The following is a 25,141-nucleotide window of genomic DNA, read 5'->3' on the forward strand; positions in this document are numbered from 1 at the left end:
GAGCTGCTCCTTCCCTTCCCTTCTCCTGGCTCCCTTTCGCCTGGCGCACCGGGAGACACGTCGTGAAGAAAGTGCCGTCTGTGTTCTCGTGGATTTTCTGCCTCCTCCTCTTCTGACTAGGGATTCATCAGCAAGCAGTTGGGGTGTGTGGGAGCGCCCGCACCCGTCCTCGGGGGGCACCTGCCCATGCCAGTTTGCAGTGAGAATGTCTCCAGGCACGGTGCTGTCATGCCGGCAAGAGCACAAAGTCATCATTCACGTCCACCATCGGCACGTAGAAGGAGGGCACCTCGTTCACGCAGAGCGACTTGTGCCCCGCGGGGTCCAGCTCCTGCACCTTCAGCTGCCACTCCATGCGCTGCACGGCGTTCAGGGCCGCCGCCTCGTGCTGCTGCCGCATCAACAGGCAGGTCTAGAGCAGGGAAGAAAGCCGAGCACCGTGAGCGTGGCCGAGGGGGGGGGGAGCAAGGTGGCAGGACAAGACTGCAGGGCACCCGGGCACTGCCAGGCAGGGCTCGCTGCATTTAGAAACCCCAAGCAGAGCAAACGCTGGAGAAGAGTCAAGGCTGGCAGCGGCAGAGTTAGTTGGGCAAAGAGGAAATTTTGATTTTAAAAGGGTGGGCCGAAGTCTCTCTCTCTCTCTCTTTTTTAAATGCAACTCCAGGACTTACAAAAGCTACAGACAGCAGCTTGGCGTTCCCTCTCCCTCTCAACACAGGAGGGAGCCCGTCTTCTGTGGCAGGGCTGGCATAGAGAAACCGCCATCTTCTTCAAAATGGCTGCCCTTCTCCATAAGTAAATTTTGCAGAGCTTTATGTATTAAAGCGTATGATCCAACCAGAGAGAACCGTGGCTTGGGAAAAACCAGAAAGGCGGCCACAGGCTGACACCCTCCGCCAGGCTGATAATGCAAAGCCAAAGACTTTGCAAAGCCAAAGTCAGAGACGGACCTATTTGCAAAGGTGGGAAAGCCAGCAAAGAACCCAGTCCCAAGAAAAGCAGAGGCTTCAGAGCTGTGTGGAGAGCCTCTTATCAGAAAGGTCAATATTTTCCTCCACTCACAACTGAGTTTGCCAAGAAAAACTGTGTACCGAAAGGGAAGGGAGCCTTCAAAGGGCTTGCTGGGAAGGCCTGGCCAGGAGGGCAAAGCCGTTGTGGCTGGCTTTCCTCCCAGAGCTCCGGCACCCATGGGTGGGGCACCCCTCCAGTCTCCACTGGCACAGGCCAGGAAGAATGGGCGATGGGAGAGGGGCTGATCAAGGAAGAGTTCCGGGGGCGGGGGGGGGGGGGCAGAAGAGGTCTGTTTAAAGCTCCTTCAAGCGGAGTCCTTTTCTATGAGGGAAAGGGGGGGTTCGTGAGCACATTCATGTCCTCAGGGAAGTTGTTCTGGGGGATCGTGCGGGAGGCCCAGGAGAGCACATCTGGCAGGACGGGATCCTTCACGAAGACGGGACCCGAGTGGCGTCTGCGTCCCACCCATCTTGCTCTGCTGGGGAATAAAAGCCATTCCCAGGTACATTCCAAACAGTGTCCCCTGCCTCCAAGGAACATAATGGGGGTGCTACAATTCCCCTCCCCTTAAAATGCCCCCCTCCAAAAGTCAGGATCTCCCAGCCCACCTTGCCAAAAAGCAAAACTAGTCTAAGTGTGCCGCAGACCCCGAGTAGGCCATGTGTCCCCCCTCACCCCCGGGCCTCTTCCTTTCCTCACCTTCATGCGCTCATATTTGTCATCAACATCCTGCAGCCAGGAAATGAACTGCCGAGCATTGAAGCGATCTCGGACGGATTTGTTCTCATCGCCCTGAAACACATAGAAAGAGGGGGGGAGGGGGAAAGAAACAGACATATTGAACACCCAGTTCTCCTCTCCCCCAGCACAGAAGTCTTGAGTGTGCAGGGCCTACCCCCCCCCCCAACTCTATGCCCAGGACCTGACACAGAGCCCTGCCTGCTTGCCTCCCTCACCACAGGGTCTCCTTCTCCCTGCCCCTTGCAAGAACCACCCCTCCTGGCTCTCCTGAGCTAGACAGCCCCCCAAATCCTGAGCTTCTGGCTTTCTCCTTCCTTTGTGTGCTGGGAACGGCTGTGCTGTAAATCAGATGCAAAGATCAATAGAACGGATGGCTAATAAATCCCCCCTCTCCTGCCCGGCGAACAGGGACCGACGCCTGCAATGCAGCACTCCACTTTCCACAGAGACGGCAGCTTCACGGCAAGGAAGCAGAGCCCTCTCTGCACAGCCGGCCAGCAGGAGGTGGTCACGTCACTCGCCGCTCAGCTTGGCTGTGGCCGCTTTTAAATTCTCCTGTTGCAGCAAAGCAGCAGCACCTGCTGCAGCTCCAGAGTCTGCATCTTCAGTCTTTGCTGGTGCTAAGCTGTACGGAGGGGAAAAGCCACCTCTGTGGGCTGAGGCACAGAGCTTGGCTTCCTGGGATTCCTCTTCTGAATGAGGATCCAAAAGTGACGCTACCCACCTGGCCAAGGGGGTGGTGCCATCAAAAGAATGACCCAGGCCAAGAGGCCTGTCGGTCCTCTGGCGCTCTGGTCACGGGGATGGCTTGCACTCTGGTCCCCCACCCCTTCCTTACCACATCCACGCATCTCCTCTGCCCAGACCAAGTGTGACATCTCTGGCATGAGGCCAAGGCACCAGGGATGGGTTGGAGCCCTCTTGTGCCCCAGCCGCCTCCAGCTATTTGTGGGGGGAAGAGCCCAGGGAGAGTCACCCCCCCCCAGAAGAGGGGCACGGACCTGGCTTTCCAGAGGCATGTTGTACACCTCCGAGTCCAGCAGCATGGTGCAGGCGCTGAAGGGGACCGCCTGGTTGGCGATCGTCCGTGCTGCCCGGCAATGGACCCTCAGAATCTCCTGCTCACATGACACAATCAGCTTCTCCTGGCAAAGAAGAGAGACGGCGGGCGTCACCCAGGGGAGAGAGGGCCCCTCACCCTGTCACCAAAGGGCTGGCGGAGGGAGCCAAGCCTGGGAAAGGGGCGCCGGGCTCTCACCCGCTCGATGCTATGCTGGAGCCGCAGCTTGCCACGGACGGCTTCCTGCTGCTTGAACAGCTCCTTCAGGGGTTCTGCCAACGATGGAGGAGGGGCAATCTGGAAGACACAGGAAGAAGCAAGTCAGCTGCACCCGGCTGCTTTTACATTGGCAGCGCCTGAGCCAGACATTCCGGGGAGACTGCCGGGCTCAGAAAGGCAGAGCGCCCAACGTAGCGCTCATGGCTCCGCCCCTGCCTGTTCCCCTCTCAGGCCCAGGCAGCCACCCTCTGAACCCGCCCGACAAGATACAGGCGTGTGTCTGTGGGGGGGGGGGGGGAGAGAGACGCCTGAGTCGGCAGTTCACACCCTGCTCTGACCAGCTCCCCCAGGCTTTTCTGATCCCTAAACCAAGAGGCTGCTAAGCATTTCCATGGAGCTTGCTTTCCCACCCCGCCCTTCCCACCAGTAGCTCTCAAAAGTTCATCCCCCTAAGAAGGTGGCACAGACCGCTCTGTGTGATTTCTGCCCCTCCCCAGGTCTTGTGCACTGGGCATCCGTGGAACAAGCACCTCTTGAGCTTTTTTGGCCAAACTAATCATCCTTCTTCCCTCGGCTTCTGAGGGCAAAGGCGGGCATTCGAAGCCTTTTCTTCTGGCAAGCGGTTTCGCTGACTTTGGGAGGCTCACGGTGGCCCCAATCGAGGACCCCTGCTTCATGCAGACAGGAGGGAAGGAATCTTTCACAGCCACTGAAACTACCCAAACATGGCAAGGGGGCCCTGGCGGTGCCCATGTTGAGAAAAGCACAAAGAGCCACATGTGCAGCAGTTACACATCGCTGCCTGGCAAAGGTCTGCCCGCTCACCAGGGGACTGCGATGCTTCCCACAAGCCCACAGGGAGGGAAGGGAAATCCACTCTGCTCTACGCCCTGCTGAGGATGTGGCCGTTTGTTTCTAGAGGGCAGGGGTGGAGAGCTGGTACAGGATCGAGGCTCAAGGGGAGCTCCTTCAGGACCAGGGGCTCACAGGTGGATTTCTACCTGCAAGGCTTCCTTGCTGCAGACTGCAGACTAGACTGAGGCAAAACAGCAAAAGCATGGCCCCCAGGGAGGGAGAGACTCGCCCCCTCTTTCCACCTGGCTGACTAATTGGGAGAGAGGAATTACTCCTTGATGCCTTGGCTCTTCTGCTGCTTGAACTGCCTTCTGTTTAGACTATGATACTCAGATCGCCTCAGCTGCGACTATTGGGTGTTATTTTCTTGGGATTTGCTCTTAGGGTAAATCCTGACATTTAATTTTGGATTTTAATTCTTGTGTGCGCTTCCGCCTGCCCACTGTCACTGGTTGGTCAAACATTCGCCTGTGCAGTTCTCCCAGCAAATGTGAGCCACCTTTGGGCCCCGGCTAAGGTCCTCCTGGGCTTCACCTTCTCCCTTGTCTCCACTCGCAGTGAGCAATCGGGCTGCAGGCCCTTGCCGGAAGAGGCGCAGCTCCTTGCCCCTGCCTGCACATCTAAGCAAGCAGCCACTAACAGCGGGGCCTTCCTCCAGCCTCGCACCAGCCTTCCACACCGCAGGCAGAGTGACGTCTCCACCCTCGCTGAAGGCAAGGCTTCTTCTCAAAGTCAGCTAGAAGGCAAAGCGGCTGGCTGGTACTCACCACTGGAATGTGCAGCTTGCTCAGAGGTTTGCCGTCCAGCAGATAGGAGCCCGTGTACGTGACGTACTCCGCGTAGCACTGGGGCGCCTGGGGAGTGATGTAGCAGAGGATTTTCCGCTTCTCCTCGATCTTCTTCCTGATTTGCAGGTACTCGAAGTACGGGTTGGACCTGTCGCTATGGTAGGGCTCGATGTCATCCAGTTTGATGGCATCCACGATGGCCGCCAGAGTCTGCTGGATCATCTCGCGCGTCTGCTGGGTGGAGGTGTTGATCTGCTGCTGCAGCTGCTGGTTGGAGCGCTGGAAGCGGCGCTTCCGTGGGTGCTGAGCCTGGGCGTCCTCCTCCTCCGTGACGCGACCCTTCGCCCGCGTGGCAGGGGCAGAAGCCGGGGGAAACTCCTTTTCCGAAGCTGCGGTGTTCTGTTTGTTCTGGTTTGCAAGCATCTGAGCTCGGTTCCTGGTGATGCGCTGGGGGATCTCTTCGATCTTGGGGGGCTTTGGGGCCTCCACCACCGCCTTTGGCGCCGGCTCTGTGGCTTCTGGTGGAGCCTCGGCTTGGGAGGGAGAGACCTGGTTGGTGGCCTTTGCTGCAGCCCCGTCCTCTGTGTCCGTGCACTCCGCATGGCTGGCTTGGCTCAAGCCAGTTTGAGAGCCACTGTTGGTGGGAAGAGCAGCTGAGGACAGGCCCTCCTCCTCCTCCCCTTCCACCCCCTTGCTCTCTGGCTGGACAGGATCTGGTGATGTGGCCTCCGGCAGATTTTGGGGAGTCTCCGATTCTTTCAGACTCTTCTGTTCTTGGGCACCGATTACTTCGGTCACCTCTTCCAGCAAAGCCCCTTCACACTTCTGCTCATCCGCCTGTGGTTCTGGCTCCCCAGGCAGGATGCTCTGCTGGGTCAGAGGCAGCTCCTCCTGCTCACCCAAGGCCACCCCACCACCCACAAGGCCAGCTCTGACCGTCTCTGGAGCGCTGGCAGGGCCTTCGGCAACCGCCTCTGCCACTTCAGCCTCTGGAACGTCTTTCGCTTGCAGGGGCAACTCCGGCAATGAGAAAGGGCCGAGGTCCAAATCATCTTCCGAATTTGTGAACGGGTCTGGCCATGAGACTGGCTCCTCAGCACTGACTGGGACAACGGTGCTGTTCTCCACATAACTTTTTTCCAGTGCACTAACGGCCTCCACTTGGGATTCTGCTGGCATGTTAGCAGACTGCAAAGGCATGTCCGATGCTTCTTCCGGGACAGGCTTGCAGCCACTAAAGAATGTGTCTAACCTAGCAGGGGACTCTGCAAACGGAGCCTGCTGTTCCGCAGCCCCCATTTCTACTGGGGTGGCTCCTCCAGTGTCTTCCTTTGCCTTATCAAGCCCTGGCTCAGCCACCGCCAGCGGGTATGGCACGGGAGAGATGGGATAAGGAGACTCCGCAGAAGAGAAGGGCACTGGGGTGGGGTGCTCAGCGTCGGGAGAACAAAATGGCTTTGGGGATTCCGGCCCTTGCTGGGGAGATTTCATGAGGAGTTCGGATCCCACCGACCAGCTCACGGGATGGTCAGAAGCACTGCCCATCAAACCCGGAGGAAGAGGAAGATCCGGGTTCTGTGTCGGAGTGGTGTCCCACTCAGCACTGCTCTGTTCTGGAATACTGGAGCCAAACAGGTTCTCCTCGATGGGCGGCAGAAAGCTGGACTCTGGCGGCATAATAGATGCCGTCGCCTGCTGCTCTTCAGTGGCATCCAGAGGCAGGCCAAGATCCGGCGGGAGAGCACTTTCGACGGAAGGGGCAAGCAGCTCATCCCTATGAGAAGGGGAAGATTTGGCTTGCAATCCAGAAAAGACACTTTCAGGGGACTGAACAACGGTGCCAACAGTTCCTGGAGCACAGTGCAATGATTCCACCTTAGGAGACGGGACTCCATAGTCAGGGGAATAATACCCTGGAGACAAACACGGGAACCTTTCCATGGGAACGGAGGGAAGAGGGACTTTCTCTTCCGCCAAGTGCTGAATGGGAGAGTCATAATTAGATGTGGCCGGGACGCTCTGCTGCCTGAAAAATTTGTCCCCAACACTGAACTCTTCTTCTGGGGCTCTTCTGATATCCACAGACATTGAACGGTGAAGGTTTGTAGAGGGGATGGTCCTTGTTGGGGTCTGACTTGGGTTCTCGGGGAATCCAGTCGAAGGATTGGAGTATCTGTCAAAAAAGGATGGAGAACAAGCGTTCATGGACATGGTGGATATGGGCAGTGAATGCTGGGAGTCGGCACAATCAAACATCAGGTCTGTGTAATCTTCAGTGCTGCAAGACGGTGTTCTCGGTGTTTGCATTACCTCTTCGTAGCTTGGGCAAGAAACGACAGATGCCGGGGTTGGAACCCCCGTCGGCCTGTTCTGATCTGGCCTCGGGGAAGCAGGTAAGACTTCCTTCAGCTGGGGGCCAGCTATCCAGTCCTTGGAATCAACGGGCGGCTGAGTCTTGTTTTCCGGAGACACGATCGGCGCCAGTGGCCCCAGCTCCTTGAGCTTCTTGTCCTTCAGCTGAGCATCAAGCGCAGCTGGTTTCTTGGTGGCCAAATCCAGGCTCCTCTTGCGCATGTCCTCATTGGCCTTGGCTTTGTCTTTTAACTTGGGGTCCCCGGATCTGTGCCTCATCTTCTCCATTTGCTTCATTCGCTCTTTATGTCTCTTGTGGCGCTCTTCGATCTCCAGATCTTTTTGGCTCAGCATCCTCTCAAAGCTAGTCATCATTAAGTCTCCGTCTCCCAACAGCTTCTCCCTGGGCCTGGAGTCTTTCTTGTTACCCTCTTTGGATAAGGTCATTTTGTCATTTCCGTTGCTCATTTTAAGACACTCTGCTTTGTCCTTCTCTTGATTTTCCTTGAGTCTCTCCTTCATTTTGAGATCATTAAATTTGGGTGGTTCCTCTTTTGATTTTTCCTTAAGAGTGATTACTTGAGAGCTGTCCTTCTCTTTGGCAGACCTCTGCTCCTCTTTGTGGTGCTTGAAGAACCCTTCTGCATGTTTGTCTCTGTGCTTCTCTCTCTCCTCTTTCCACTTCTCTTTGTGCCTGTCCCTCTTTTTCTTCTCTTTGGCTGTGCTGACTAAGCTGGAGCCACATGCCTTGTCTTTTTCTGCCTTCTTTGGAAGTTCTCTTTCGGAGTCATTCTTCTCTTTCCTGTCAGAAAACAAATAGTCCATGTTTTTGTCCAGTTCATCTTCTGCCTCTGTTTTCATGCCGTAGGAAATGCCAAAGCCTTCTCCATCTAGCGAGAAGTCTCTCTCGTACTGAGCAGAATCCTTTCTGCTGGAGTCCTTAAACTCCTCTGCTTTCTCTTTCTTTTCACCTTTCTCTTTCTTGGCTCTGTCCTTTTCATGGCTTTTCTTGGAGGAAGAGGAGGAGTGCCTGTTCCTCTCCCGCTCCCTGAGTTTATCTGGCAAGCAAGACAGAGGCTCTTTGCATTTCTCCTCAGAGGCATCTACCAGAGTAAGGTTTGGACAATCAAAGAGACTGGTCAGAACAGGTTCTTGTCCTCGGTCTGTAAAGCTGTCGGAAGAAATCTCACTTATTTTATCATTGGAGTCATCTCTGTATTCATTTAGAGCTTCTTCTTCCAGTTTTTCCAGCAAGCTTTTCTCTGGCTCCCCACTTTTTGAAGACCGCTTCTCCTTTGCGTACTCTTTCTCCAGCTTATCCTTGTGCCTGTTCTTAGCCTTGTCTTCTCCTGCATGCTTCTTTTCTGCTTTCTCGGGGAGTTTCTGCTTGGTCTTCCGTTCTGGAGCTGAGTCTACTGAGCTTCTCTCTTTCCTCTCTTTGTACTTCTCTGCAGAATCTTTGTCCCTTTTCTCTTTATGTTTCTCGAAGGAACATTTCTCTTTTTTCTCCTTCCCACCCTCGGCTAATCCTTTGTCCTTCTTCTTCTCTTTGGACTCTTTGTCTTTCTGTTTTTCAGCAGAATGTTGCCTATCAGAGGAATATTTCCTGTGCTTGTCAGGGAGATAAAGGTCTCTCTCAGCCGCCACGCTGTCATCTTTGTCTGGCAGACTCTCCAGCCGGTGCATTTCGCTCCCAACGCTCTCTCCCAGTTTGAATCCGCCCAGGCTGTAGTCGTCTTTCTCATCCTCACTTTCATCGGTGAAGATGTCAAGGATGTTGTACCAGCTTTTCTCTCGGCCTTTCTTCTCCTCCCTTCTCTCATGGAAGTCCTCTCTATCCCCAGAAAAGTTCTTCTCCTTCTTCTCTTTAAGCTGGTCTAAAGAAGCCTTCCTCTCTTTATCTTTGTTGTGAAGATCTTTATATTTCTCTTTTGTATCTTTCTTTTCTTTATAGCCTTTATCCAATTCTTTGTCTTTCTGGTTTTTTTCAGACAGAGTCTTCTCATTTCTCTCTTTGTCTTCTACTTTGGATTTTTCCTTATACTTTTCTGATTTTAATTTTTCTTTCTTGTCCTTCTCAGGCATGTCCTTCTTCTCCTTTCCAGAATGATGCCTCTCCCAGGTCTCCACATTTTTACCACTAAATTCAGGATCAGATTTTTCTTTGAAGAATGCTTCACAGCCGTAGTCTTTGAATTCATCTCGATAGGATTCCTCTTGTTTAATTTTAACATCTTTCCTGTCCTTAGAGCCATCGGACAAGTCTCTTCTCTCTTTGCTAATTTCACTAGTATCCTTTTCCTTCCTTTCTTTAAAGCTTTCAGCAGAATCCTTCCTTTTCTTGTCTTTTTCAGGAAGATAACTGGGGATTCCTTTATGCTTTTCGGGTTGGTCCTTTTTCCTCTCAGAGTTTTTCTCAATGTATTCTCGGTCCTTCTTTTTGAGAAAAGTGTCCTTTTCATTGCGCTTCTCATTGTATTCTCGCTTCTCTTTTGCTTTACTCTCCCGCTTCTTCTCCTTGACTTCCTCCTTCACGGTTTCTATGATGAGTTTTGCCACAGTGTCATTTTTCACCTCCCTGTAGTCTGTCACGGGTGAATCCCAGCCATCCTCTCCTTTGAAATCAAAAGAAGAATCAGATGACAAATCTGAAAACCACCGGTCCTGCTGATCGTCAGAGAGGCTGCACTTTGTGTCTTCGCTTTCCTGAAACTGGTTTTTATTGGTGAAGTCTTCAAAGCTGGACTCCTCTCGGTAACTTTTATCTTTTCTGCATTTCTCTTTCTCCTCTTTCATGGTTTTCTCTTTCTCTGGCTTTGCTAGTTTTTCTTCTTTCAGTTCGTTTTTCTTTTCCACCTTGGATTGCTTGTCTTTGGATTTTCTCTTCCGGTCCTCCTTGTGCATTTGAGGCTTCTCCTCTTTAGGTGATTTCTCCTTGATGGGTTTCTCTTTATCCGATCTGCCACTCTTTTCTTCTCTAAAAGATTTACTGATGTCTTTGTTTGCCTCCTTTGCTTTTTTCAGCGACTTTTCCTCTTTGGAATTTTTTCCAGCTTCATCTTTAAACAGCCAGTCCTTCTCCTCGGATTTAGTTCTGAGGAATTTCTCTTCTTTCTTGAACTGCTCTCGCTCGTGCTTTAGTGCCTTGAGTTTGCTTTCGACGGAGCTTTCAGTCTCTACAATCAAAGCCTTTTCAGGTTTCTGCTTAGAGTCCTCGTACTCAAAAGAAAAGGCCTTGATTATCTTAATGTCTTGGGTGGCAGGGCACTGGCCCCTCTCTTTGTTTTTGTGTTTATGTTTCGTTTTATGCTTTTTTACAACTTTCCCTTCCTTGTCCAGCTTTGGAATAGCGCCGTCAACGTTGGCATGGAATGAATTCTTTTTCTCCACCACCATCGCTGGCCCGTGCTGGGCACGTTTCTTGTGCTCCTGTTTCTTCCTCACGGGCTTTAGCGACTCCAAGCTTGAATCCTCTGACGTGTAGTCCGACTCGCTTGTCAGCCTTGTCCTCGTCGAATCGGATAAGGAGCTAACATCCGACCAGGCCGGAGAAGAGACAGTTTTCCAATTGTCCGTTCTCCAGTGCTTGGAGTGCTGTTCTATAAGGTTTGGGTTATGTTTCTGTGAGCCTAGGCTCCCGTGGGAAGAGGCAGAGGAAGCAGAAAGGGAATTAAACAAGGACGACTCCTTCAAGACCAATCTGGAGTCTTTTACACAGGTAGCGCTTTGTACAGAGTCTCTGTCGCCCTCCTCGCTCTCCAGGTTTTCACTCTCCGACTCGGAGGAGCAGAATTTGTCATTCTTTTTGCCGAACCGGACATCCTTGCCCTTCGCCTCCTTCTTACGTTTCTTCTTCACTTTGTTTTTCTCCTTCTGCTGTTTGGCATTTGACGGTTCTCGTGTCTTGCTGCTGGGAAGGATGGAGTGAGTGGTCAGCCGCAGCTTCTCCCCTGTCCCCGCTGCGATGCCGGCGTCCTCTTCGTCAGACGTGTCCGAAAGGATGCGATGGGCCGCTTTCTTTGGTGTGATTGTGCTGTTTTTAGGATAAGGTTTCACTTCCATTTTGGGGATGGAAATAAAACTATTTGCTTTAGTCTCTTTCCTGTAATCCTTTTTCAGCAAGTGTTTATCGTCGACTGGTGGGACCCGGTCCTGCTCATCATCCTCGTCGAATTCGTACTCGTCTTTGACGGGCGTGTTGGTTTTTGGCGGCTCCTGGTTCTTGGCCTTGTGCTTCAGGCCCTTCTCAAACTCTGAGTCCGTGTTGTTGCCATCGATGGAACTGGATGGCGCAAACGAAGGAGCGTCTTCCTCCTCTGAGGTCTCTGGGGAAACAAAGAGCACAAAGAAAGGGTGAGGCATAGCAGCTCCGCCCCCACCCCCGAGCTAGCAGCCTTCTGCACAAAACCTGCCCACAATACCTGAAGGGATAATCTATCTTCTATGTGCAAAGCAGAGCTGCGGCTGCTCTACCTACACGGTGGTCAGAGAGGTCCTCTGGAATAAAAGGCCAAAGCTGCGCAGGGAGTCAACGGCAGGAGTCCGTTTGGAGCATCTGGGCAGAAAGGGTGCAAATCTGGCAAGAGCTGTGGCTGGGCAAAATCCACTCGTTTCAAAAGGGACCCTGTACCCAAAGATGCAGCACAGCTGGAAGTCTGCCTTGCCCAATCCACGACCAGAGAGACACCATGTCCGTTTCCCACTTGGGCATTGGTTTTTTTAAAAACAAAAACACAAGTATTGGTCATGCTTTGCGCATTTGCTTCTCGATGGAACGTGGCAGATTCCGTTCCATTTCCTGAGCATCTCAGAGCTCCAGAGTAAGAGTTGCAAGAGGGCCCCAAATCACACTTTTTCTGAACCTCTACAAGGCGTCCCTGCATCTCGGGTGAGAGGGCCGAGAGAGCACAGGGGCTTGTCTCAGATTACTCACAGAATGGAAGGCAAAGGTGGGACTTCCACCAGGACGCCACAGCTCTTAACCAGTCATCCCCTCCTCTGCACTGACTCTGTCACCTGGTGAAAGCTTCTAAGCATCTTGTCCTTGGATTTAATCTCCCTCAACTCCCTTCTCCGGCCTCTGATCATCTTTCCTGCTCTACAGGCAATGCAACCACATCTCTCAGCCAGCAGCCTAATAAGAGAGAGTGCAGTGCCCACCCACCTTTTTTCACCGTTCCTGGCTAAGAGACTGTTTTTACCACAATGCCATCTATATTGGGCACAAACCTACCTGTACAATGCAGTATGAAGTTACCAGGTGGCGATGCTGGTAAGTGAACAAGGGCAGCAAACAGTGCAGCTGATGGCTAGGGGAGTGCCTCAGTGGCACACTATGGGGCAGGGGCAGGAGAACAAGCAAGTTCCTTCCCCCATTTCTACTGTGCTCTGGTCTGTACGCGATGGCTGTGCCACTTCCGCACACTGCACAATTCAATGCAGTCAGTGGGGAAGTACCTCCCGCAGTCAGTGGGGAAGTACCTCCCGCTCCACGTTTTCCATGTTTAGCTGGTGGATATGCCTCCAGCAGAGGTGAGGTGCTGAGAAAAAGTGGGGGAGGGAAAATAACCAGCCGCTCAAGGTCACTTACAGTGGTGTGAGCAAAGCCCTGACACGGGGACCGCCTCAGGGCAAAGCACTCAGCATGCCATCCCATTCGCCTTCTGCCCGGTCACCTCTAGGACCAACAACTGTGCAGCACCCCTGGAGCCTTTTCTGGAGCACTCGTTCAGGTGCTGACCTCCGACGATAGGCTCTTGCAAGCACATAGTAAGGGGGCATAAATGCAAAAGTCAAGGGGCTGAGGGCATCAGGAAAGGTCCTGGCAGGGAGGAGGGGTCAGGAGCACAACACGTGCCACGCAGATGCTTGCAGGTGTATTCTTTGCGTATTCGTGGACCGGTGACAAAGACCCCTCCGTCTGGGGGGAATGCATCTAGGCAGTGGCATGAGCGAGTGCATGCCCTTTGGATTTTGGTTAATTAGACGCGACTTGTCGGATTGGCCCCAACGGCGGCTCTTTGGAGAGGCTGCCCTTTCTAGAGACACCCTTGTCTGAGCCACACCTATGCTGGGTCCTTCACACCACAGCCTTACCTGTGGAACTCTCTTCACTAGAAGGATACGTGGCCTTCCCAAGCAGCAGGTTCACCATGGTGGGGGAATTCGCTACTTTTAATGGCGTCTCTCCTCTCCTGTTAAGCTGATGAGGATTTCCTCCATAATGTAACAACAATTTCACCACCTATATGAAAATAAAGTCTCGGTAAACTGCATCAGAAATAGATGCTTATATCCTGTATCAGAGAAAGCGAAACAGTCCCCTAAAGGCTGACAGACCATTTCACCGCCAGACAGTGGTCAGGTGGCTAAGTGGAATATGGCCCACAAGCAGAGTCTGTATGAACCAGTGAGAGAAAACAGGCATTGCCAGTATAAGGATCCAAATACATCCACACAGAGAGAGGGTCAAACAGCAGGGAAGAGAAAGAAGTCTGCCGGCGATCCGGAATGGCCGCCACCAGCCAGCTTAGGCCAAGCATGGACCACTGATGCGACTCCAGATCCCGGGAGAGCTCCTTATCCTTCTGCAGACACCTTTGCCTTACCCCCCTTTTCTCTCTTGCTTTCAAGGATCAAACAGGGCAGCTACATTTCAGACACCTGAAGATAAGGGCACCACGGCACATATCAAGAAGGCAACAAGACACTGGCTTACACAACAGTTGGGCTGTCAAGTTAATCTCAGCAGGTTCTTTGTATGTGGAATGAAGAGCAAGCAGGACAGTCCCCAGCTAATGGCTGGAGGGAAATAACCAGGAGAGCTTACAAAGGGTCCTTTAGTGGCCAGGGACAGGAGATGGTCTAACAGGCCGAAATCTGGGGAAAGGCAGTTTGAGACAACTTAAGAGCCGCTGATTCAAGAACTGACCTTGTAGTGCCCGTTGCTGGCCGCGTCGTGCAGCGGAGTATCATCGTCCAAGCCCTTGGTGTTCACCTCGGCCCCTGCAGCGAGCAACTGTTTTGCAACATCGTAATAACCCCGGTTGCATGCCTCGTGCAAAGCCGTCCAGCCTGCCAATGGGGACACAGACAGACACATGATAGGGATGGCCTATTTCAATCAGAAACCGTGTCATGATGACGCCTCAATGGATGATGCTGGCTGCCAACACTGAGGCTGCACTACAGATCCACTGCCCGGCCTTCGTTTGCACAAGACAACAGGTGCTTGCTTGGTATTTTGCCTGACTATGCAATATATATACTCTAGCTCCTCACTTCAAATAAGTAAAGAACAGATGTTTAGCCAACTGAGAAAGCGGAACCCACCCACCCCAATTTGAGCTACAGATTTGTCTCTCCTCATCTTTTCCGGAGAGGAACGCACCTGCTGGAATGTAGCCAGCATGCAGCTGTTCAGAATTGCCATCCCAACTGAACCTGAGTTGGTGAGACACAGACAAAGAAGCCACCTGAGAAGACTGCTTGCATTACTGAGGGCTGAGTGGCCCTGGAGGCAGGGAATGCTGTGGCACAAAAACAGAAAGCGCTCATCTCAGGCAAAGCTCCAGGAACAACATAAAGAAAGGATGCAATCACGTTGGAAAGGCAAGCTGGCCTTTGGGCAGTCCCTTTGAGGGAGCCATGCTTGGAGTTCCCGAAAGGAAATCACTTGAGACAGCACAGGGCAGATGGGTAAATATGTTGTCTCTTGCACCCCCGGTCCAGTGGGGAAGAGCCACACTTGAACTGGGAACCAGTGCTAGGTACATACAACGGTTTGCTACACTGGTGCTCCAGACTGAACCTGTCCACAACCTGTCTTCTTCACTCTACTGCTCCTTCTGAATGCAATACTAAGATGATCAGTAGCACCCAGCTAACGCAGCATGTTCTACACATAGGAGAATCCTTGGGAACATACTGGGGTCTGATGGAAAAACAAGTATTGGGAACATCATTGTTTCTTGCTCAGTCCCAGTTCCAGCGGGGAAACTCAACTAGCCAATAATATTTCCTTTACGTATTGAACCCTTTGCTCTTTTCTCCTTCCCAACCCAAGTAACTACCTGCAAAGTCTTTCACGTTGACATCTGCGCCCTCAATGATGAGTTCCTTGATGCGTCGGGCGTCTCCTCGGATAGCTGCCCTGTGCAACCGAGTCTCTCCCCGTTCATTTCTCTTGTTTACTTTATCTTTGGTTTTGGAGGCAGAGTTAGGAGTTCCCTTCTGACAAACTGTGGACTGAGAGGGATGCTTTGGTGTTGTATCTACTGCTGGTGGAAGAGACGGAAGAAGAAAACACGGGTGAGGGAGGAGCTCAGCCCAAAGCCACCCCCCAAGCCTTTAGAGGGAGCTGTTGCCCTAGATTTCAATCCTGCCATCAAGCTGAGGCAATGGCTGCGTGGGGGAGGGGGGCGTTAATCTTCCAAGGCAGAGGAATGCCTTTGCACACACAATGGAGACATTAATGGAAGGCTGTGATTAAGCAAAGGCTGGGGAAAGCAGCTGTGGTTTCTCTGAAGGAGGGGAGCGCCCAAGACGCAAGGGAGGAAGCAAAGTCTCCCTTCACAGGAGCTGCAGGTTCGCCAGTCCAGGGAGACCACGCAAGCTCAACTTCACTCTTCACCGACAGCCATGCAAAACTCAAGGGGGGGCTGCCAAGAGGCCACAGAGAGGCCACGGAGCTTGGCATGAGGCACCTCACGGGATGTTTCTGAGATCCCTGAGAGGCAGCACCCACAAAACCCTTCAAGGAACCCACAAGGCATAAATAACCACACGGCGCCAAAAAGCCTGTCCGTACCGGGGCTGTTTGCAGACTCTTCCGCTGTCATCTGCATAAGAAGGGCGACCTGCTGCCGCTCGGATAGTGGGTAACCTGCACGGATTCCTGAAAGGCCCATCCCGAAGAGAAGGCTTGGCTTCCGTGCTGCAGGCTCCTTTTTAATTCTTTTCCGTTCAGGACCCTGCTTTTCTGTTGAACGGGACAGATGGGGGAGGGAGACAGAAAAACAATTTGTACCACTGAAATTCATTCATTTTTAAGACCTTTGCTAATCATAGCTTCCTCTGCAAAGGGTTAATCTTCCAGAGAGCAGAAAACTGTTGGAAGCTTTGTTCTTGAGACAGCCAGCCTTGAAGCACCAAAGAGACCCTTGTCTAAGACCCTGCAAGCAGAGCTTCTGGATGGAACATCTGTCAACTTCAGTATATGGGGGCTCCTCATAGCATGAAGAAGTGCAAAGGCAGACAGCCCATCTCATCTTTTCTGGTTTGGGTTAATTTGTAGGTGACACAGCACTTTGGGGAGTAAACTCTTTTTTTTCAGGCTACATTCTGCTTGGACTTAAATCTAAAGGGATGGAACAAGCCCAGATTAAACAACGTGCTCAATTATGCTATGGTGTAAATCTCCAGCCACATTTGGGCTTTGCTGTGTGGAACCAGTGTGGGGCAATGATTAGAATACTGGACTAAGACTGGGAAGACCCAGGTTCAAATCCCTACTCTAGCATGAAACTCAGTGTATGAACTTGGGCCAGTCTCCTTTTCACCCTAACCTACCCTCACAAAGTTGTTGTGGAGGATAAAATTGAGGAGGGGAGAAGAATGTCTTCTGCCCTAAGTTCCTTGGAAGAGTGTAGAAAAAGGGACAGATGGATAAATATGTTGTCTCTTGCACTCCCAGTCCAGTGGGGAAGAACCATAATTTTTGGAACGAGCACTGCGTTAGGATCTGAGACACCCAGGCTCATTCCCACTCTACCACAGAAGCTCACTGGATGACTCTGGAACAGTCACTCTCTCCACCTAACCTACCTCACAGAGTCGTTGTAATAAATAAAATGGAGGAGGGGAGATCAATGACATTAGCCGCTCTGGGTTCCTGTTGGTGGTGGGGGTGGGGAAGCAAGGTATCAACACCCAAATGAATAAATACAGGTATAGGGTTTTAAAAGAGGAACAAGAGAAGCAGCATGGAGCTCTCTGTGGGAGGAATCCCCTGAGCTGTTGAGGCCTGGTCTAATCAGTCCCTTGTGCTACTTTCTGTGGCTGATGAGGACCTTTCCAAAGAACCTGTGGCTGGGCAGAAAGGAACTTGCACACCTGCTGTTTTCATTGTCCAGGACAGTCAACAGGGCAGCCTTTGGAAGAACATGCTGCACATACACGCGCCTCAAGTAGGAAAGGGTTCTCCTCTTTTGGGGGGGGCTGTGAAGGAACCAAAGTTTGCAGATATGCATTTTATGCTGTGGTCCACTGGTGCATGGAAAATGCACAGACCTAAAAAGCTTCTTTACCTTGCCCCAGAGAGGGCCAACATCTCCATTCTTGTCCTGCCTTCCCAAAGCTCCTTCCAGGCTATGCCATTACAATAGTCTGCTGGCGAATCCCAAGGAGCTAAAAAACAACCCTGGTGCGGTCGAGAGCCGGCCAGACCAGCCGATCAAGATAAGAAAACTGCCTAGTTACACATTTGCCATTCGGCACACACAGCCGCTGCACTGAAGACAGGTGAGCCAAACACAAAGCAGGTGCCCTGCTTCCAGTTCCAGAGCAAAGGACAACGTGGTCCTAGCTGTGAATTCTGGGGCAAAGGGCGGGCCCTCCCCCCACTTTCACCACTCTTCTGCTTAGCGTGGACAATGCGGCTGCAACAGGCACTCCCAGACGACTCAATCGGGCTCTTCGCCACCACCATCTACACCTGCAGTCAAGAGTCTGGATGTGATCCTGGATGCCTCCTTATCCATGGAGGCCCAGGTCGCAGCCGTGGTCGAGGTGGCTTTTTTCCATCTCCGCTGGGCCCGGCAGTTGGTGCCCTGTCTCTCCCGCCCTGCGACAGTCACCTCTAGGCAGGACTACTGTAACTCGCTCTACGTAGGGCTGCCCCTGAGACTGACCTGGCAGGAGCCTCACTTCGAGAACACATTCAGCTAGTGCTCTGCCAACTGTGCTGGCTCCATCTGGAGTACAGGATCAGGTTCAAGGTGTTGGCTTTGACCTTTAAGGACTTACATGGTCTGGGACCCTGGTATCTTTGGGAATGCCTTTCCTGGTACACCCCTCGAAGAGCTCTACAATCTGCTGATAATAATTTGCTGGTGGTCCTTGGCCCTAAGAGCGTGTGGCTGTCCTCAACGAGAGCCAGGGCTGTTTCGGTCCTGGCTCCGGCCTTGTAAAATGCTCTTCCTGGTGACATCAGGGCCCTGCGGGATCTTAAAGAGTTCCGCAGGGCCTGCAAAACAGAGCTGTTCCACCAGGCCTACGACTGAGGGCAGGCGCAGCTGTCATCCGTGCTGGCCTCCCTACTCCCTTCCTCTTGTTACGTCTGACTTTTTGGGGAAGATCTGAAGGGGCTGCCTGCCGCTTGCCTCAGTAGGTACAATTGAAATTGTTTAAATAATTAAAACCCAGAATTGGTGCACAATCTCGTTATAACGTTTTATTGTTTAAATCTTTTAATTATAGTTATATTCTGGTATATGGTAAGCGTCGTTACCTGCCCTAAGCCTGGCTTTGGCCAAGGAGGGCGGGCTAGAAATCGAAAACAAAAATAAATAAATAGCACTCCCCAGCCCCCACCAGGCAAGGCAGCTCTTCCTGCGGGCCCGAGTTTCTGTTCCAGAGGTCTCCCCCAATCTATGGAAGAGCTGGTGGCAATTTTGATTTTTCCTTCCAGGAGCCGGTCGTCCTCGGCAGATGTCTTGGAGACAGAATCAGCGGCTGAGACCAGCCCTCCCCCCACTGCACGCAGGCTGCCCCTCCCCCACAGCCCTACAGCGAGATCTGACAAAGTGATTTGCTACCCCATTTCCTCTCCTGAGCCACACACCCCCAGCCCTCCAATGTGCAAAGCTCAAGGAGGAGCTGGAATTCATATTTTCTCCTCAGCAGCTTTCTAATTTCCTCCTCGCCAGAATCATTATCTTTGCCAAGCCCCCTGAAAATTAATGTGGTCATTTTCAGCTTCCTCCCTTGTTCAGGTGCTGACTTGCTATAGGAGGGGATGCAGAAGGCCAAGATCTGCACACTCCTCTCCGGACTCGAGTCTGCAGAGGCATAAAGATTGCCAGCCTCAGCAAAATGCCCCCACTCTATCATATGGAAGTTGTTGTTTTTTTAAAAGAAAGAACTCTATTTAGTGAATGCACAGAAGTGCCCCCTGGTTAAGCCCTATGGAAGGAGAAAACAGTAACCTCTTGTTTTGAAAAAAAAAATGGGAGGAAATATTTTTATGTACTGACGGTTGCCGGGTCAGACAGTTATTTAATGGCAGAGGTGGGCATTCACAGACATTAGCACTCTCATTGTGATCCCTCCAAATAAGAACTGCACAGGCCAACCCATAAATACACTGACAGATTGCTGTGGTTAAATGGCAATCTGGTGAACATGGAGAAACAGAATCCTGACAAGACAGAGGTCACGCTAGTTGGGAAGGCTGAGGTCTTGAAGGGCGCTGCCCTTCCCACATTCAAGGGGGTTCAACAGACCCTTGCTGACTCGGTTAAGAACACGGGGGGGGGTTCTACTGCCCCTGTCAATATTGTTGGAGAAGCCAAAGTAATGCAGCTACAAAAAATGCTTTCTTCCATCTTCAGTTAGCCCAGAAGATGGTCCCCTACCGTGATGGCTCATCTGGACACCTGGATCCATGCCGTAGTGGCTTTCAGTCTAGACTATTGTAACTTACTCTTCCTGGGTCTGCCCTTGAGGTTGACCGCGGAAGTTTCAGTTGGTACAGAATGCCAAGTCTCAGTTAGTATTGGGAGCCGACAGAGTATGCATCCTTTCTGCAGTCACTCCACTGGTTACCTTTTAGTTACCGGGTTCAGTTCAAATGACTGGTTAGGGCATCTGGAGCCCTTCATGGTCTTGGACCCTCAGATCTACAGGACCTCCTCCCCTGCTATGTTATGCCATGACAACATCACTCATCTGACCAAAGCTTTCTGACGGTGCCATCCTAGCAAACAGGTAAGATCAATGCGTGCATTCTCGGCTATGGCCCCCACCTTGTGGGATGGCATGCCTGAGGGCGCCAGGAAGGGTCCCCCGCTTCAGTCATTCTGCAAGCTATATGAGACTTGCTCAGGAGGGCATTTTTATAAAGGTAACAGGGCACTAATGTAACAGAATTATTCAGAAAGGCACTTTTACAAAGAGAACAGGTCTGTAGCCTTTGCCACTGTGTATACTATGTATTACGTATTTGCTGTATGCAGTATCTTGCTTTAAAGCCATTGTTTTATGATGTATCATGTCCGGGTTTTTTGCACTGTTTCTAATATTTGTAACACTAGTCCTACTGCACTGCTTATTACATCTCAGGCTATCTGATCACCTTGTTTTACGCCACGTAATCCGTCTTGAGACTGAGTGAGAAAGGCAGACAATAAATAAAGCAAATAACTTTTTTTTTAAATCAAGAGATCCTACTTGTTGACACGCCTTATTCTGTACATGCAAAGTGTTGGAGCTGCTGCTGTGCACATCACGTGCTTTATTGGCCAATGCTCCCATTTTCCATAGAGATTTTCTTAGTAATATTTTTTCCATGCCAGGCAGAAACCTAGTCCTGACAAGCCCAAATATGCTCCAGTAAAGCCAGAATATGTTGGGAGAGCCTTAGGCAATAAAGCAGTCGAGGAGCTCCAGGGGTCCTCTGAGCACACGGTTTCACACTCAAGGGAAGAAAGCCACATCAAATGCTGCATCTCTCTCATAGCAGATGAACTGGTGCCAGTCTGTTTTAAATGGCTTACAAGATGAGCGACATAAGCATTGGATGCAACTGCTCTCCGGCCCCAAAAGGTTGAGTCCAGCATAAGCAGTGGCCCACTGTTAAGCACACGTGTCAAATGCAACACATGAACTCACTAAGGGAGATAGTGAGACCAGGCAGATGAGTTATCCAAGGCACTTGGCAGTGCCAAATGAGGGGCACGGTACTGCCTTGGAGGTCCTGAACTAAATACGCATCTTATCTTTTTGGCATACTAATAAACAGAATCTTGCTTAGGAGCCTGCGTTTTGCAAGATAAAGAGAAGTGTAATTATTTTACTGATCACCGCTACTTGTCAGAACACAACTCTGAAATCTAAGATTCAGGAAAAATGTTGTTTTCAACTAAGGAAGCTCCCTTGCCTCTTCCGTCCTGCCAAACCTCAGGGCTCCACATCAGTTAGCAGGAGGTAACTAGGATAGTCACAGATGAGAACACGTGAACACGTGGAGCTGCCTTATAGTGAATCAGACCATCGGTCCATCAGTACTGTTCACTTTGACTGGCAGCAGCTCTCCAGGGTTTCAGGCAGAGGTCTTTCACATCACCTACTACCTGATCCTTTCAACTGGAGATGCTGGGGACTGAATCTGGGACCTTCTGCATGCCAAGCAGATGCTCTTCCACTGAGCCACAGCCCCTCCCCAAGAAATCCAAGGGGCTCCATCCCTGCAAGCAGGGCTGGAAGTATCTTGCTCTAAAGGTAAAGGTCCTCTGTGCAAGCACCAGGTCATTCCTGACCAATGGGGTGACGTCACATCCCGACGTTTACTAGGCAGACTTTGTTTACAGGGTGGTTTGCCAGTGCCTTCCCCAGTCATCTTCCCTTTACCCCCAGCAAGCTGGGTACTCATTTTATCAACCTTGGAAGGATGGAAGGCTGAGTCAACCTTGAGCCGGCTACCTGAAACCAACTTCCGTCGAGATCGAACTCAGGTCGTGAGCAGAGCTTGGACTGCAGTACTGCAGCTTACCACTCTGCGCCACGGGGCTCCTTATCTTGCTCTACTAGAAGGAAAACCCCTGCTGTTGCTATCCCAAAGACAGCCATGGCATTAATGCAATCGGAGTCACAGTAGAACCCAAGGACTTTCCCCTCTGAAATGGTTTCAAAGCAGATAATTGTCTAAAGGCAAGAGATGCTGCTGTGCTATAAAAGCTAGCCAGGTCTCAGCTGGGGCCCTACCTGGACAGAAGCCTGCCTGGAAAGCCCCATGCACAGCCCAAGCAAGATCAGAATGTGGGTGCAGGTTCATTAAAGATAAGGTCCTGGCGTCCTTATTCGGTCACTTACAAGGGATGCACCACTCAAATCACCAAGGGCCACTTCTCTCTTTTCATCGAAAGAGGTGCACTATTTACATCAATGGTGGAAGAGCAATTCTTTCAACTTTTCTATTCTTGGTTCCCTGGCCTAAACACCTTTCCCTCTCTAGCCCATTCTGTAAACCATTCCTTTGTCTCTACACTCCAGGGTTCTTCTCTCTGCACACCTCACAGGGATCTGTGGGCCATCACTATCTCTCCCCGCAGTCCCTGCATTCCCCCACCTCTACTGCTCCCTTCCCTCTCTTTCTGCTAAATTTCTGCCCCCTTCCCTAAGTAGATTTTTCTCAACAGATTGTAACACTCTTTGAGGGGTATATATGGAGAGGTGGTCTCGTAGATACAATGGTCCCAGACCTTTAAAGGCTTTGAAGGTTAACACCAATACCTTGAACTTAATCTGGAATTAAATCTGGAACCAGTGCAACTGGCGGAGCACTGGTTGAATGTGTGCTGACCAAGGGGTCCCAGTCAGAACCCGCACTGCTGCATTCTGGACCAGATGCAATTTCCAGATCAGTCTCAAGGGCAGTCCTACGTAGAACAAGTTACAGTAGTCTAGCCTAGAGGTGACTGTCGCAGGGATCACTGTGGCAAGGTCAGTCCAAGATAGGCTGGGGGCTAACTGCCGAGCCTGATACAGGTGAAAAAACGCTGTCCTGGCAGTTTGTGTGACTTGGGCCTCCAGGGACAAGGAGGCATTCAAAGTCACTCCCAAACTCTTGATAGAGTCAGCTGACTCCAGTTGAACCCCATCAATAATGGGAAGATGGAAACTCCCATCTAAATCCCGCTGACTCAGCCACAAGACCTCTGACTTTGACTGGTTCGATTTCATGCAACTCTGCCTTAACCACTTCACCACAGCCTCCAGACACCTGGCCAGATTTCCCAGACCAGAATCTGGTCAGCCGCCCATCAAGAGATAAAGCTGGGTGTCATCTGCATATTGATGACACCCAAGCCTGAAACTCTGGACCAACTGGGCAAAGGGAAGCATATCGATGTTAAAAGCACTGGGAAGAGGATTGCCCCTTGTGGGACATCATACACCAAAGGATGGTGTGTGGACAACTTCTCCCCAATTGCCACCTTCTGTCCCCAGCCCTGGAGAAATGAAGACAGCTACTGAAGGGTACTCTGGTGCTGGCAAGGCAGTTGGTCAACAACTCATGGCTGACCAATTCAAATGCTGCTGTGAGATCGGGTAGAACCAGCAGCACTGACGTGCCTTGATCCTGTTGCCTCCGGAGAGCATCTGTGAGAGTGACCAGAATGGTCTCCATCCCATGGCCAGGCTGGAAGCCGGACTGAAATGGATCCAGAACTGGTGCTTCCTCCAGAAGCTCCTGTAGTTGCTCCGCCTCCTCTCTCTCAACTACCTTACTCAGAAACAACAAATTTGAAATTGGGTGGTAGTTGGCTGGATCCAATGATGGTTTCTTTAAGAGTGGTTTCACCACTGCCTCCATGAGCATTCCTGGAAGACCCCTGAAATCAGGAACAGATTCATAATGTCTTCCAGGGAAGCTCATACCCCTCTTGCACTAGCTTGAACCAACCAGGATGAGCACAGATCAAGGAATGTGGTTGGCTTCACAGTAGAGGCCAGTAGAGCACCTCTGCCTTGCCTGGATTAAGCGTCTTGTTTTTTCTCCCTTGTCCAGCCCGTCCTTGACTGCAGGTGCTCATTTGGCACTTCTATGGTATTCCCAGAATTAAGGGGATATGGGGGAAAGCCCTGAGTGTTGCACCTAAAGGGTTTAGTGAATCTCAACCAGAAGCTTTGTCTGGCTGTTAAGCAGCATGGGGGAGCTGGCCTGTGGGCCTAGCACCTGTCGTCCCTCTCTCTTTGGGGGAATGGCCGTGGGGGTGAATGGCCCCCTCCGTGGCCATGGGAGGAGGGAGGCCTGTACCACTTCCTGCCTTGCAGGGGACTTCGTTTCCATTTCGCCAGCTACCTGCAACAGCCTTCTGGCCTCTGGGGCACCCTCAGGGCTGACTGGCACATGGAGTCTTCAAGTCATTAATACCTTGAAATAATAGTATAATAGATAATAATAGTATCAGTAGGGCCTGGGGTAGGATTATTGCAGGGTTGATTGAGGGTGGGAGAGTAAAGGTTGGGACTTTTTAGGTGTATTGAACTGTTATTATAATTGCATTAGATTGTATTAGTGGAGTACGTGGTGTGTTGAACACTGCAGTGTGTGTGGTGGGAGAAATGAAAAGCCACAATGGATGACTGATGAAACTCTCAAAATTGTTGAAGGTAGACGAGAAGCAAAAGGTGACAGAAATAAAATAAGAAGTCTAAATGCAGTGTTCCAGCGGCTTGCATGTAAAGACAGAGAACGATGAAAAAACCAATGTGAAGAAATAGAAGTGAACAACAAAAAAGAAGAGAACAACCAAACTGTCTTTGGTCAGTACTTTGGTCACATCATGAGAAGGCAAGGCTCACTGGAAAAGACAATAATGCTAGGAAAAGTCTAGGGTAGCAGGAAAAGAGGAAGACCCACCACAAGATGGAAGGACTCAATTAAGGAAGCCACGGCCCTCAGTCTGCAAGACCTGAGCAAGGCTGTTAACAATAGGATGTTTTGGAGGACACTGATTCTTAGGGTCACCATGAGTTGGAAGCGACTTGACGGCACTTAACACACATTCGGGGGGGGGGGGGCTTCACATTACTCACTGCAGTGATGACACAGCCCACCACCACCTCAGAAGTACTTATCACACTGCAGCCACTACAATCTACCCAGCATTCAAAGCAGGTGCATTTGCAGAGAAGGAAAATCACTATCACTGGCAGGGAACTGGGAAAATATGACTGCCATCCCCTGCCGCTGAAGGCCATTTAGATTGCTACCAACAATCACTTTGCATTCTCCACGCAGCACACATTTAGCAAACAAACAGAAGACTCTCCCCCCTCCCTCATCTGTTGCTCACAAATGCTCCAAACAAAACCAATCATCGCTTTCCAT

At 51.3% G+C, this 25,141-nt stretch overlaps 1 protein-coding gene across 2 annotated transcripts in view; it reads right to left on the reverse strand.

Moving 5' to 3' along the window:
- Positions 1-37: 37 nt before the first annotated feature.
- ANKRD11 (ankyrin repeat domain containing 11) overlaps positions 38-25,141 on the reverse strand; it is a 147,197-nt gene continuing 122,093 nt past the window's right edge. The window contains exons 4-12 of one of the 2 annotated variants that reach the window (XM_056862883.1): positions 15,836-16,006; positions 15,099-15,302; positions 13,958-14,100; positions 13,123-13,270; positions 4,654-11,351; positions 3,011-3,109; positions 2,754-2,897; positions 1,711-1,803; positions 38-412 (exon numbers count right to left, since the gene is read on the reverse strand). In XM_056862883.1, coding sequence (XP_056718861.1) covers positions 227-412; positions 1,711-1,803; positions 2,754-2,897; positions 3,011-3,109; positions 4,654-11,351; positions 13,123-13,270; positions 13,958-14,100; positions 15,099-15,302; positions 15,836-16,006 — 7,886 coding nt within the window. In that variant the 3' untranslated portion in view covers positions 38-226. Of the gene's footprint in view, positions 413-1,710; positions 1,804-2,753; positions 2,898-3,010; positions 3,110-4,653; positions 11,352-13,122; positions 13,271-13,957; positions 14,101-15,098; positions 15,306-15,835; positions 16,007-25,141 lie in introns of both variants that reach the window. The other variant, XM_056862882.1, reaches the window with a different exon arrangement.

Source organism: Euleptes europaea, chromosome 17 (assembly GCF_029931775.1).
Source record: "Euleptes europaea isolate rEulEur1 chromosome 17, rEulEur1.hap1, whole genome shotgun sequence".
Classification (NCBI taxonomy): Eukaryota; Metazoa; Chordata; class Lepidosauria; order Squamata; family Sphaerodactylidae; genus Euleptes; species Euleptes europaea.